Below are 13,466 nucleotides of genomic sequence, written 5' to 3'. Positions count from 1 at the left end.
GCAAGTGTCAGCATTGACTGTATGGTTCCAAAAGAAAATTGCTAAACTACAGGATGTGCGTACTTTGTTCCAGGGAATGCTGAACATTCAACCTCCTTTTGTTCCTCCTACAGTGTCTTTGGACTTAAGTTTAGTCCTAAAGGCCATTCAAGTTCCCCATTTGAGCCACTTAAACAAGTGGATCTTAAATGGTTGACAGCTAAAGTTCTCTTTCTACTGGCTATTGCTTCAGCTAGAAGAGTTTCAGATTTAGGGGCATTGTTATGTCGCCCTCCTTTTCTGATATTTTTTTTTTAAATCCAGATAGAGCGGTTCTCAGAACCAAATCTGTGTTTCTTCCTAAGGTGGTGTCTGAATTCGACCTTAACGAAGAAATTGTAGTCCCGGCCTTCCAGGGGCCGGACTTTTCTGCAAGAGATGCATCGTTGGACATAGTCCATGCCTTAAGGATCTACGTGGATCGTACCAGTGCCATCAGAAAGACAGACACTCTCTTCGTACTCTACGGATTTCACAAGAGAGGATGGCCTGCTGACCGCTGGCGAGGTGGCTTCGGATGACAATTTCAGAAGCATACTCTCAAGCTAATCTCCCTGTTCCGGCTAAGGTCTCTGCTCACTACTTGTAAGGTGGGTCAAGCATGGGCAGCACAACGTGGTGCTTCAGCAGGACAAATATGTAAGGCAGCCACGTGGTCCTCTGTTAACACATTCATCAGACATTATGCCGTGGATACCTTTGCCTCTCAGGACGCTGAATTCGGGCGATGGGTTCTGTAAATCAAGAGCGTCCACACCACTAAATTGCTTTGGGACATCCCAAGGTTATCCTTCCAGCTCAATCTGTTGGACAAATGGTCCTGATTGCATCTTCACATGCACCAGAGGATCCGTCTGTCACCAAAGGCCAGGATCTCCCTTCTGTGGTGGCTACAGTCTGGGGGTGCTCTGCGCCCCAGAGGCGAACCCCTATAGTGTTAGGGACCTGTCCGACAAGGTCATCATGAAGTAGGTGAGCAGGCTCATATACTGGCCAATATATGCAAAGAACCTCGAATGTTATGGTTATAATTTTAATGGTGTATGGTGCACCTGCACCCGTGTTCCTATATTGTGGCTACAGTCTTCTCACCTCGTCGCAGGACGGAGGTTCGGAATTCTGAACTGGATTCTGTTAACTACAGACGCAAGCCTTAGAGGTTGGGGAGCAGTCACTCGGGGTGCAGTTTCTAGGAAGATGGTTAAGTCAGGAGGTCATCCTTCCAATCAACATTCTGAAACCCAGGGCCATATACAACGCCCTTCTGCAGACCTCACATCTTCAAGATCGGGCAATTCAGGTCCAGTTGGACAATGTGACAACCGTAACGTACATAAACCGACAGGGCGGAGCGAAAAGCAGAGCAGCAATGTCAGAAGTGTCAAGAATTCTCCTCTGGGCTGAAAGAAACTTTGTGGCATCCAGAAGTAGAGAACTGGAAAGCGGACTTCCTCAGCAGACACGACCTGCACCTATGGGAGTGGGGCCTTCACCCGGAAGTGTTTAGGTGCTTGACAAGTCGATGGGGATATCCACAGATCGACATGGCCTCTCGTCTCAACAAGAAGCTCAGGTGATATTGTTCCAGGTCGAGAGACCCACAGGCATTGGCGATAGACGCCCTGCCAACTCCATGGGTCCATCAGATGGTTTACGTGTTTCCTCCACTTCCTCTGATCCCAAGAATTCTAAAGCGAATAAAAAGGGAAAAGGTTCAAGCAATACTCATTACTCCGGACTGGCCAAGATGGGCCTGGTACGCGGATCTTCTAGAGATGCTCTTCGAAGATCCGTGGCCACTATCTCTTCGCGAGTATCTTCTGCAACAGGGCCCGTTCGTCTATCAGGACTTACCACGGCTACGTTTGACAGCATGGAAGTTGAACGGCTTATTCTAGCCAGGAGTGGGATCCCTCAAAAGGTTATCCTGACTATGATCTAAGCCGGAAAGGGGGTAACGTCTAAGCATTACCGTCGTATTTGGAAGAAATATGTCTCTTGGTGTGAGAGCAGAAATTATTCTGTGGTGGAATTTCATCGGGGACGTTTCCTGCTTTTCTGCAGGCAGGCGTGGATGTGGGCCTGCGTCTGTTCTCCATAAGTCCAGATTTCGGCCTTGTCCATTTTCTTTCAGAAACAATTGGCTTCTCTCCCTGAGGTCCAGACATTCTTGAAAGGTGTTCTGCACATCCATCCTCCCTTTGTGCCTCCCACGGCACCTTGGGATCTCTATGTGGTGCTGCAGCTCCTCCAATCTGACTGGTTTGAACAGTTACAGGAGGTGGAAGTAAAATATCTTACGTGGCAGACAATCCCATTGTTGGCCTTGGCTTCAGCAAGACGTGTGTCGGGGCTGGGGGCTTTGTCTCACAAAAGTCCCTATTTAATTTTTCATGAGGACTCAGAACTCGTCAGCAATTTCTTCCTAAAGTGGTGTCCGCATTTCACATCAACCAACCTATTGTGGTTCCGGTTGAAACCGACACCTCTGCTACTTCAAAGTCTTTGGATGTTGTGAGGGCTTTGAAGATGTATGTGAAAAGAACAACTCGTCACAGAAAAACGGACTCGCTGTTTGTTCTTTATGATCCCAATAAGATTGGGTGTCCTGTTTCAAAGCAGACAATTGCCCGCTGGATCAGATGTACTATCAAGATGCTTATTCCACGGCAGGTTTGCCATATCCAAAATCTGTACAGACCCACTCTACTAGGTCAGTGGGTTTCCCCTGGGCGGCTGCCCGGGGTGTCTCGGCTTTACAGCTCTGCCGAGCAGCTACTTGGTCAGGTTCGAACACGTTTGCTAAGTTCTACAAGTTCGATACATGGCCTCTGAGGATCTTCTGTTTGGTCAATCAGTTCTGCAGGAACCTCGACACTCTCCCACCCGGTTTGGGAGCTTTGGTATTTCCTCATGGTACTATATGGACCCCAGTATCCTCTAGGACGTAAGAGAAAATAGGATTTTAATTACCTACCGGTAAATTATTTTCTCGTAGTCCATAGAGGATACTGGGTGCCTGCCCAGTGCTTCGTTCTTCCTGCACTGTTACTTGGTTATGAATGTTGGTTCAGCCGTTGCTGTTCCTGTTTCAAGTTTGGTTAGCTTGGCTTTCCTCTTGTTGAGTGTGCTGGTTCGGAATCTCACCACTATTTTTATCTATCCTTCTCTCAAAGTATGTCCATCTCCTCGGGCACAGTTTCCTAGACTGAGTCTGGTAGGAGGGGCATAGAGGGAGGAGCCAGCCCACACTATCAAATTCTTAAAGTGCCCATGGCTCTTCGTGGACCCGTCGGTACCCCATGGTACTAAATGGACCCCAGTATCCTCTACGGACTACGAGAAAAGGATTTACCGGTAGGTAATTAAAATCCTATTTTTTAGTTAGCCCTTCTCCATAAAAAAGTGTTCAGGACTTTGAAGTGTAATGGTGCACATTTCAACTCTGTCAGAAAGGATGGCACTTTTACAGGAGATACATATGTTTGAATGCAGCCTCACACTAGAAAGTATAATTTTGTTATTGCAGTGAGTATGTTTTTACATTAGTTTTTAGAGTGTACTCTTGCTTTCTTACCCCTTATTATGCATTATAGTAGTTTAATGTTTTTTGTTTTTGTATTTTTCAAAGGTCACCAAGGAAAAGACGTTCAAGGTCCCGTTCTGGATCCAGGAAGCGTAAGCACAGAAAACGTTCTCGCTCAAGGTCAAGGGAAAGAAAACGAAAGACCTCCAGGTCATACTCAAGTGAAAGAAGAGCAAGAGAGCGAGAGAAAGAGAGACAAAAAAAAGGCTTGCCTGCTATTCGTTCCAAAACTCTTAGTGGTATGCATAACGCTCAAATTTTACATTTGTTTTTATTGGCAACTTTTATGTTATGTATTTGGAGGTATTTGTGTAGTGTAGAAATCTCATGTGTTATGTATTGTTTACCCATTCCTTTAGTGTGCAGTACCACGCTGTGGGTGGGACAGGTTGACAAAAAGGCCACTCAACAAGACTTGACAAACGTATTTGAAGAGTTCGGGCAAATTGAATCAATCAATGTAAGTCACCAATTCCCTATTACAAACTGAGCATGAGTTATTTTGTTTGGACAGTTTAAAGTATTGTAGAATTCCAGATATGTAAATTGGGTGATCATCTAGCCCAATTTTTTGACAAGCGGAGGTGAAGGGTGCACTTAACACTTACTCCACAGTCACACCTATGGACTCACATCTGTAATGGATGGTGGCCTGTGCACTGCTGCATTTTTACAGAACAGGGATCATGGCAATATTGAATTTTTCAATAAGGTTCTTTTATTGTAAGTTGGAATGGATGTGCATTTGTAATGTTTGTGCAGTCAGAATTTGCATAAAGTTAGGAGCATTAGATGGAATAATCACAAGGGCTTTGTGCTGTGTTAATAATGTTGCTGTACCTACTTTTCTCTTACGTCCTAGTTGATGCTAGGGTCCACATTAGTACCATGGGGTATAGACTGGTCCACTAGGAGCGATTGGCACTTTGAGAGTGTGGGCTGGCTCCTCCCTCTATGCCCCTCCTACCAGACTCAGTTTAGAAAATGTGCCCGGAGGAGTCAGTCACAGCTAGGGGAGCTCTACAGAGCTTCTCTGTAAAAGTTTTTTTTTTTTTTAGAGTTTTTTTATTTTACAGGGAGGCTACTGGCAACAGCCTCCCTGCTTCGTGGGACTAAGGGGGGGAGTAGTGTCCGCCCTGAGGGGTCTGAGCCACTATCTCAGCTGACAGGATACTGAGCTCCTGAGGGTATCGAACGTTCCCCGCCACAGGGGATCGCTCACCCCGGCAGCATGCCGCCACCCCCTTACAGAGCCAGATGATCAGTGGAGAGTCAGTCACCGGCCCCCCTAGCAAGCGGGGAGCCGGTGTAAAGATGGCGGCAACAGGGTATGGAGCGCAGTACTGACAGCGCTCCGGGCCTCAGCGGTACATAGTACGGCGCTGTGAGGGGCATGATTCCTCAGGCCAGTATAATCTCTAGAAGAGCAGGAAGACAGCGCCATTAAGGGGGCGGAGCTTCTCAGAGCGGACCCAGTAGCGTTCAGCGCCATTTTCCTGCCTGCAGAAACGATGTCAGTGAAGAGCAGTCCCTTCTTATCAACTCCAGCTCTCTCTTACTGTACCAGAGGGTTGTAGAAGGGGGGAGGCTGTATACAGGCTGTGTGACCTATTAAGGTACACAGTCAGCGCTGGTTGGCGTCTCCCTTTACCTTGAAAGCGCTGTGTGTGGGTTGGCTCCAATCTCTGTGTCTCTCTTGCCATTCTTGGGGGTGAAACTGTTTAGCCTCCCCTGTGTGTGTGTGTGTGTGTGTGTGTGTGTGTGTGTGTGTGTGTGTGTGTGTGTGTGTGTGTGTGTGTGTGTGTGTGTGTGTGTGTGTGTGTGTGTGTGGAGTTTTTGGGGTCTCCATTTAACTATGTCCAGGTACTCTGTGTCATATGCTGCAGAGGATATGTCCTCCCAGGATGATCTCATTCCATGTAATCAGGATTGCACTGTTTTAGTGCAGATACCAGCATGGGAGCCTGAATTGGTATCCTCTATCAAATCTATGATTTCTTAGAATTCTACTAGGATTGCACAGAATGAATCTGCAACTCAGGTTTTACAGAACTTTATGGCAGTTTGGTCCGGTTCTGTTACCTCGGGACCCCCCTCTGTAGGTTCCCACAAACGTGCTCTTGCCCAGATTATGCAAGGCGACACGGATACCGATTCTGACATGGCAGACGGCGATGGGGATGTGCTCAGGGGAGCCGCATCTTTGCTAAAGGGGTACAGTTGATGATAGAGGCTATTAGGGATGTGTTGAATATTGCTGATACAACACCTGAGCAGGTTGAGGAGGCTTACTTCACGGACAATAAGAAAGCTTCGTTAACCTTCCCTGCATCCAAAGAATTAAATGCTATTTTCTCCGACGTCCTAGTGGATGCTGGGGACTCCGTCAGGACCATGGGGAATAGCGGCTCCGCAGGAGACAGGGCACAAAATTTAAAAGTTTGACCACTAGGTGGTGTGTACTGGCTCCTCCCCCTATGACCCTCCTCCAAGCCTCAGTTAGGTTTTTGTGCCCGTCCGAGCAGGGTGCAATCTAGGTGGCTCTCATAAAGAGCTGCTTAGAGTAAAAGTTTTGATAGTTTTATTATTTTCAGTGAGTCCTGCTGGCAACAGGCTCACTGCAACGAGGGACCTAGGGGAGAAGAAGTGAACTCACCTGCGTGCAGGATGGATTTGCTTCTTAGGCTACTGGACACTAGCTCCAGAGGGACGATCACAGGTACAGCCTGGATGGGTCACCGGAGCCGCGCCGCCGACCCCCTTGCAGATGCCGAAGTAAGAAGAGGTCCAGAAACCGGCGGCTGAAGGCTTTTCAGTCTTCATGAGGTAGCGCACAGCACTGCAGCTGTGCGCCATTGCGCTCAGCAACACTTCACACCGGCGGTCACTGAGGGTGCAGGGCGCTGGGGGGGGCGCCCTGGGCAGCAATGTTAATACCTTTCTGGCTAAAAAGAATACATCACATATAGTCCATGAGGCTATATGGATGTATTTCACCCCTGCCAGGTCTCAGAAAAACCGGGAGAAGAGCCCGCCGGAATAGGGGGCGGGGCCTATCTCCTCAGCACACAGCGCCACTGCTAGGAAGGCTCCCAGGCTCTCCCCTGCACTGCACTACAGAAACAGGGTAAAAAACAGAGAGGGGGGGGCATTTTTTGGCGATATTATATATATTTAAGCAGCTATAATGAAACAACACTTATATAAGGTTGTTCCTATATAATTATAGCGCTTTGGTGTGTGCTGGCAAACTCTCCCTCTGTCTCCCGAAAGGGCTAGTGGGGTCCTGTCTTCTATCAGAGCATTCCCTGTGTGTCTGCTGTGTGTCGGTACGTGTGTGTCGACATGTATGAGGACGATGTTGGTGTGGAGGCGGAGCAATTGCCGGTAATGGTGATGTCACCCCCTAGGGAGTCGACACCGGAATGGATGGCTTTGTTTATGGAATTACGTGATAATGTCAGCACGCTGCAAAAGTCGGTTGACGACATGAGACGACCGGCAAACCAGTTAGTACCTGTACAGGCGTCTCAAACACCGTCAGGGGCTGTAAAACGCCCTTTGCCTCAGTCGGTCGACACAGACCCAGACACGGACACCGAATCTAGTGTCGACGGTGAAGAAACGAACGTATTTTCCAGTAGGGCCACACGTTATATGATCACGGCAATGAAGGAGGCTTTGCATATCTCTGATACTGCAAGTACCACAAAAAGGGGTATTATGTGGGGTCTGAAAAAACTACCTGTAGTTTTTCCTGAATCAGAGGAATGGAATGACGTGTGTGATGAAGCGTGGGTTACCCCTGATAAAAAACTGCTAATTTCAAAGAAGTTATTGGCATTATACCCTTTCCCGCCAGAGGTTAGGGTGCGCTGGGAAACACCCCCTAGGGTGGACAAGGCGCTCACACGTTTATCCAAACAAGTGGCGTTACCGTCTCCTGATACGGCCGCCCTCAAGGATCCAGCTGATAGGAGGCTGGAAAATACTCTAAAAAGTATATACACACATACTGGTGTTATACTGCGACCAGCAATCGCCTCAGCCTGGATGTGCAGTGCTGGGGTGGCTTGGTCGGATTCCCTGACTGAAAATATTGATACCCTGGATAGGGACAGTATTTTATTGACTATAGAGCAATTAAAGGATGCATTCCTTTATATGCGAGATGCACAGAGGGATATCTGCACTCTGGCATCAAGAGTAAGTGCGATGTCCATATCTGCCAGAAGAAGTCTATGGACACGACAGTGGTCAGGCGATGCGGATTCCAAACGGCATATGGAAGTATTGCCGTATAAGGGGGAGGAATTATTTGGGGTCGGTCTATCGGATTTGGTAGCCACGGCAACAGCCGGGAAGTCCACCTTTTTACCTCAAGTCCCCTCCCAGCAGAAAAAGACGCAGTCTTTTCAGCCGCAGTCCTTTCGTTCCTATAAGAACAAGCGAGCAAAAGGACATTCATATTTGCCCCGAGGCAAAGGAAAGGGTAAGAGACTGCAGCAAGCAGCCTCTTCCCAGGAGCAGAAGTCCTCCCCGGCTTCTGCAAAGGCCTCAGCATGACGCTGGGACCTTACAAGCGGACTCAGGGGCGGTGGGGGGTCGCCTCAAGAATTTCAGCGCACAGTGGGCTCACTCGCAGGTGGACCCCTGGATCCTGCAGGTAGTATCTCAGGGTTACAGGTTGGAATTCGAGAAGTCTCCCCCTCGCCGGTTCCTAAAATCTGCTTTGCCAACGTCTCCCTCAGACAGGGCGACGGTATTGGAAGCCATTCACAAGCTGTATTCTCAGCAGGTGATAATCAAGGTACCCCTTCTACAACAGGGAAAGGGGTATTACTCCACGCTATTTGTGGTACCGAAGCCGGACGGCTCGGTAAGACCTATTCTAAATCTGAAATCTCTGAACCTGTACATACAAAAATTCAAGTTCAAGATGGAGTCACTCAGAGCAGTGATAGCGAATCTGGAAGAAGGGGATTTTATGGTGTCCTTGGACATCAAGGATGCTTACCTTCATGTCCCAATTTGCCTTTCACACCAAGGGTACCTCAGGTTCGTGGTACAAAACTGTCATTACCAGTTTCAGACGCTGCCGTTTGGATTGTCCACGGCACCCAGGGTCTTTACCAAGGTAATGGCCGAAATGATGATCCTTCTTCGAAGAGAAGGCGTATTAATTATCCCTTACTTGGACGATCTCCTGATAAGGGCAAGATCCAGAGAACAGCTGGAGGTCGGAGTAGCACTAACTCAAGTAGTGCTCCAACAGCACGGGTGGATTCTGAATTTTCCAAAATCCCAACTGATCCCGACGACACGTCTGCTGTTCCTAGGGATGATTCTGGACACTGTTCAGAAAAAGGTATTTCTTCCGGAGGAGAAAGCCAGGGAGTTATCCGAACTCGTCAGGAACCTCCTAAAACCAGGGACAGTGTCTGTGCATCAATGCACAAGAGTCCTGGGAAAAATGGTGGCTTCTTACGAAGCGATTCCATTCGGCAGATTCCATGCACGAATTTTTCAGTGGGATCTGCTAGACAAATGGTCCGGATCGCATCTGCAGATGCATCAGCGGATAAAATTGTCGACAAGGACAAGGGTCTCTCTGCTATGGTGGTTGCAGAGTGCTCATCTGTTAGAGGGCCGCAGATTCGGCATACAGAACTGGGTCCTAGTGACCACGGATGCCAGCCTGAGAGGCTGGGGAGCGGTCACACAAGGAAGAAACTTCCAGGGCGTGTGGTCAAGCCTGGAAACGTCTCTTCACATAAATATACTGGAACTAAGAGCAATCTACAATGTTCTAAGCCTGGCAAAACCTCTGCTTCAGGGTCAGCCGGTGTTGATCCAGTCGGACAACATCACGGCAGTCGCCCACGTAAACAGACAGGGCGGCACAAGAAGCAGGAGGGCAATGGCAGAAGCTGCAAGGATTCTTCGCTGGGCGGAAAATCATGTGATAGCACTGTCAGCAGTGTTCATCCCGGGAGTGGACAACTGGGAAGCAGACTTCCTCAGCAGACACGATCTTCACCCGGGAGAGTGGGGACTTCATCCAGAAGTCTTCCACATGATTGTAGTCCATTGGGAAAGACCAATGGTGGACATGATGGCGTCCCGCCTCAACAAAAAACTGGACAGGTATTGCGCCAGGTCAAGAGACCCTCAGGCAATAGCTGTGGACGCTCTGGTAACACCATGGGTGTACCAGTCAGTGTATGTGTTCCCTCCTCTGCCTCTCATACCCAAGGTACTGAGAATTATACGGCAAAGGGGAGTAAGAACGATACTAGTGGCTCCGGACTGGCCAAGAAGGACTTGGTACCCGGAACTTCAGGAGATGCTCACGGAAGATCCGTGGCCTCTACCTCTAAGAAGGGATCTGCTTCAGCAGGGACCGTGTCTATTCCAAGACTTACCGCGGCTGCGTTTGACGGCATGGCGGTTGAACGCCGGATCCTAAGGGAAAAAGGCATTCCGGAAGAGGTCATCCCTACCCTGGTCAAAGCCAGGAAGGAGGTGACTGCACAACATTATCACCGCATTTGGAGAAAATATGTTGCATGGTGTGAGGCCAGGAAGGCCCCGACAGAGGAATTTCAACTGGGTCGATTCCTACATTTCCTGCAAACAGGATTATCTATGGGCCTCAAATTAGGGTCCATTAAGGTTCAAATTTCGGCCCTGTCGATTTTCTTCCAGAAAGAATTGGCTTCAGTTCCTGAAGTCCAGACTTTTGTAAAAGGAGTACTACATATACAGCCCCCGGTTGTGCCCCCAGTGGCACCGTGGGATCTCAATGTAGTTTTGGATTTTCTCAAATCCCATTGGTTTGAGCCACTCAAATCTGTAGATTTGAAATATCTTACATGGAAAGTAACCATGCTACTGGCCCTGGCTTCAGCCAGGAGAGTGTCGGAATTGGCGGCTTTATCGTATAAAAGCCCATATCTGATTTTCCATTCGGACAGGGCAGAATTGAGGACGCGTCCTCATTTTCTGCCTAAGGTGGTATCAGCGTTTCACCTGAACCAGCCTATTGTGGTGCCTGCGGCTACTAGCGATTTGGAGGATTCCAAGTTGCTAGACGTTGTCAGAGCATTGAAAATCTGTCAATGCCCACTCCACAAGGAAGGTGGGCTCATCTTGGGCGGCTGCCCGAGGGGTCTCGGCATTACAACTCTGCCGAGCAGCTACGTGGTCAGGGGAGAACACGTTTGTAAAATTCTACAAATTTGATACCCTGGCTAAGGAGGACCTGGAGTTCTCTCATTCGGTGCTGCAGAGTCATCCGCACTCTCCCGCCCGTTTGGGAGCTTTGGTATAATCCCCATGGTCCTGACGGAGTCCCCAGCATCCACTAGGACGTCAGAGAAAATAAGAATTTACTCACCGGTAATTCTATTTCTCGTAGTCCGTAGTGGATGCTGGGCGCCCATCCCAAGTGCGGATTGTCTGCAATACTTGTACATAGTTATTGTTACAAAAAAATCGGGTTGTTTATTGTTGTGAGCCATCTTTTCAGAGGCTCCTACGTTATCATACTGTTAACTGGGTTCAGATCACAAGTTGTACGGTGTGATTGGTGTGGCTGGTATGAGTCTTACCCGGGATTCAAAATCCTTCCTTATTGTGTACGCTCGTCCGGGCACAGTATCCTAACTGAGGCTTGGAGGAGGGTCATAGGGGGAGGAGCCAGTACACACCACCTAGTGGTCAAACTTTTAAATTTTGTGCCCTGTCTCCTGCGGAGCCGCTATTCCCCATGGTCCTGACGGAGTCCCCAGCATCCACTACGGACTACGAGAAATAGAATTACCGGTGAGTAAATTCTTATTTTTGAAAACCCTAAAAGGGTTCTGGTTGCTTTCCCCTTCCCTGAGGAGGATAGAAAAAAATGGGAAAACCCACCCATAGTGGACGCGTCTGTATCCACTCTCTCTCAAAAAGTGGTTTTACCGGTTCCAGGATCAACCGCCTTAAAGAAGCCGGCTGATCGCAAACTTGATACTACGCTAAAATCCATATACACTGCTTCATGGGCGATACTACGTCCTCCTATTGCCTGTGCATGGATTTCCAAAGCTATAGTAAAGTGGTCAGGCACATTACTTGAGGATTTGGATACAATGGATAAAAGTGACGTTGAATTGTTTTTACGTAACAGTCAGGATTCTGCAGGATTTATTGTGGAATCCATGAAAGTCCTGGGTTCAATGGCTGCAAGAATTTCTTCCATGTCTGTCTCAGCTCGTCGAGGACTGTGGCTGCGCCAGTGGTCAGCCGACGCGGAATCCAGGAGAGGTGTGGAGACCCTACCCTACACAGATCAGGCTCTCTTTGGGGAAGCGTTGGATGCGTGGATTTCCACGGCTACATCGGGTAAGTCACCTTTTCTTCCCTCAGCTGAACCTGCTACAAAGAAAACTTTTTCTTCAGCTGCATCACAGTCCTTTCGGGTTGCTAAAACCAGAAAGGCCAAACCTTCCAACACCTTCTTTAGAGGAGGTTGACCAAAATCCAAGAAACCTGCTGCTGCAGGTTCCCAGGAACAGAAACCCGCTTCAGATACTCGAAAGTCCTCAGCATGACGGTGAACCGTGCGGCCTGGAGGTTTGGCTGGTAGGGGCGAGACTCAGACATTTCAGTGACGTCTGAGTGTCGTCCGGCCTGAATCCCTGGGTACAAGATATTGTGTCTTAGGGGTACCGGCTGGAATTTCAAGATCTCCCTCCTCACCGGTTCTTCAAATCAGGCTTGCCAGCTTTGCCGGCCGACAGGGCTATCCTACAGGGAGCCATTCAGAAGTTGGTGGAGGCACAGGTTATTGTACCAGTTCCTCCCCAGATGCAAAACGAGGGTTACTATTTGAACCTTTTCGTGGTACCAAAACCGGATGGTTCGGTCAGGTCCATTCTGAACTAGAAATCACTTAACCCCTTTCTGAGGGAGTTCAAGTTCAAAATGAAGTCTCTAAGGGCAGTGATATCAGGTCTGGACGAGGGAGAATTCCTGGTATCCCTGGATATCAAGGATGCATTCCTCCACATTCTGATTTGGCTGCCGCATCAATCTTATCTCCGATTCGCATTGTTGGACTGTCATTTTCAGTTCCAGACCCTGCCATTCCGCCTCTCCACAGCACCGAGGGTATTCACCAAGGTGATGGTGGAAATGATAGTTCTCTTCCACAGACAGGGGGTAAACATAATTCCATATCTGGACGATCTGCTGATAAAGGCATCGTCCAAGGAGAAGCTGTTACAGTCCTTTCTTCTCATGACCCACCTGCTCAGGGAACACGGTTGGATCCTGAATCTTCCAAAATCACATTTGGAACCAACCAGGAGGTTGTCTTTTCTGGGAATGATCCTCGACACGGAAGTGCAGAGGGTGTTTCTTCCAGAGGAAAAAGCGTTAGTGATACAAATAATGGTCCGGGATGTCCTGAAGCCAGCCCGGGTTTTGGTTCATCAGTGCATGTGCCTTCTGGGGAAGATGGTGGCCTCTTGCAAGGCTCTACAGTACGGAAGGTTTCATTCTCTGTCCTTCCCACTGGATCTCCTAAACAAGTGGTCGGGATCCCATTTACATATAGACAGAGAATATGTCTGTCGCCAAAGGCCAGGATTTCACTCCTCTGGTGGCTACAATTACCTCACCTTCTGGAGGGCCGCAGGTTCGGGATTCAGGACTGGATCCTTCTAACCACGGATGCAAGTCTCCGGGGCTGGGGCGCAGTCACTCAAGGGGAAATCTTCCAAGGAAGGTGGTCAAGTCTGGAAGCCGGCCTGCCGATAAACATTCTGGAACGAAGAGCCGTCTACAACGGTCT

General features: G+C 48.7%; 1 protein-coding gene across 6 annotated transcripts in view; it reads left to right on the top strand.

Annotated features, from left to right (window-relative positions):
• Positions 1-13,466, top strand: part of SCAF8 (SR-related CTD associated factor 8) — a 766,315-nt gene that overhangs the window by 333,965 nt on the left and 418,884 nt on the right. For all 6 annotated transcript variants that reach the window (XR_010176108.1, XR_010176106.1, XR_010176107.1 and 3 more), the window contains 2 exons: positions 3,671-3,864; positions 3,985-4,085. Coding sequence is in view for 3 of the 6 variants with exons in the window: in XM_063917713.1 (XP_063773783.1) it covers positions 3,671-3,864; positions 3,985-4,085 (295 nt within the window). In the remaining 3 variants the exon portion in view is untranslated. The remainder of the gene's footprint in view (positions 1-3,670; positions 3,865-3,984; positions 4,086-13,466) is intronic.

This window comes from Pseudophryne corroboree, chromosome 4, assembly GCF_028390025.1.
Source record: "Pseudophryne corroboree isolate aPseCor3 chromosome 4, aPseCor3.hap2, whole genome shotgun sequence".
NCBI lineage: Eukaryota > Metazoa > Chordata > Amphibia > Anura > Myobatrachidae > Pseudophryne > Pseudophryne corroboree.
Note: the sequence above shows the minus strand (reverse complement) of the source record. Positions and strands in the feature narration are given on the sequence as shown.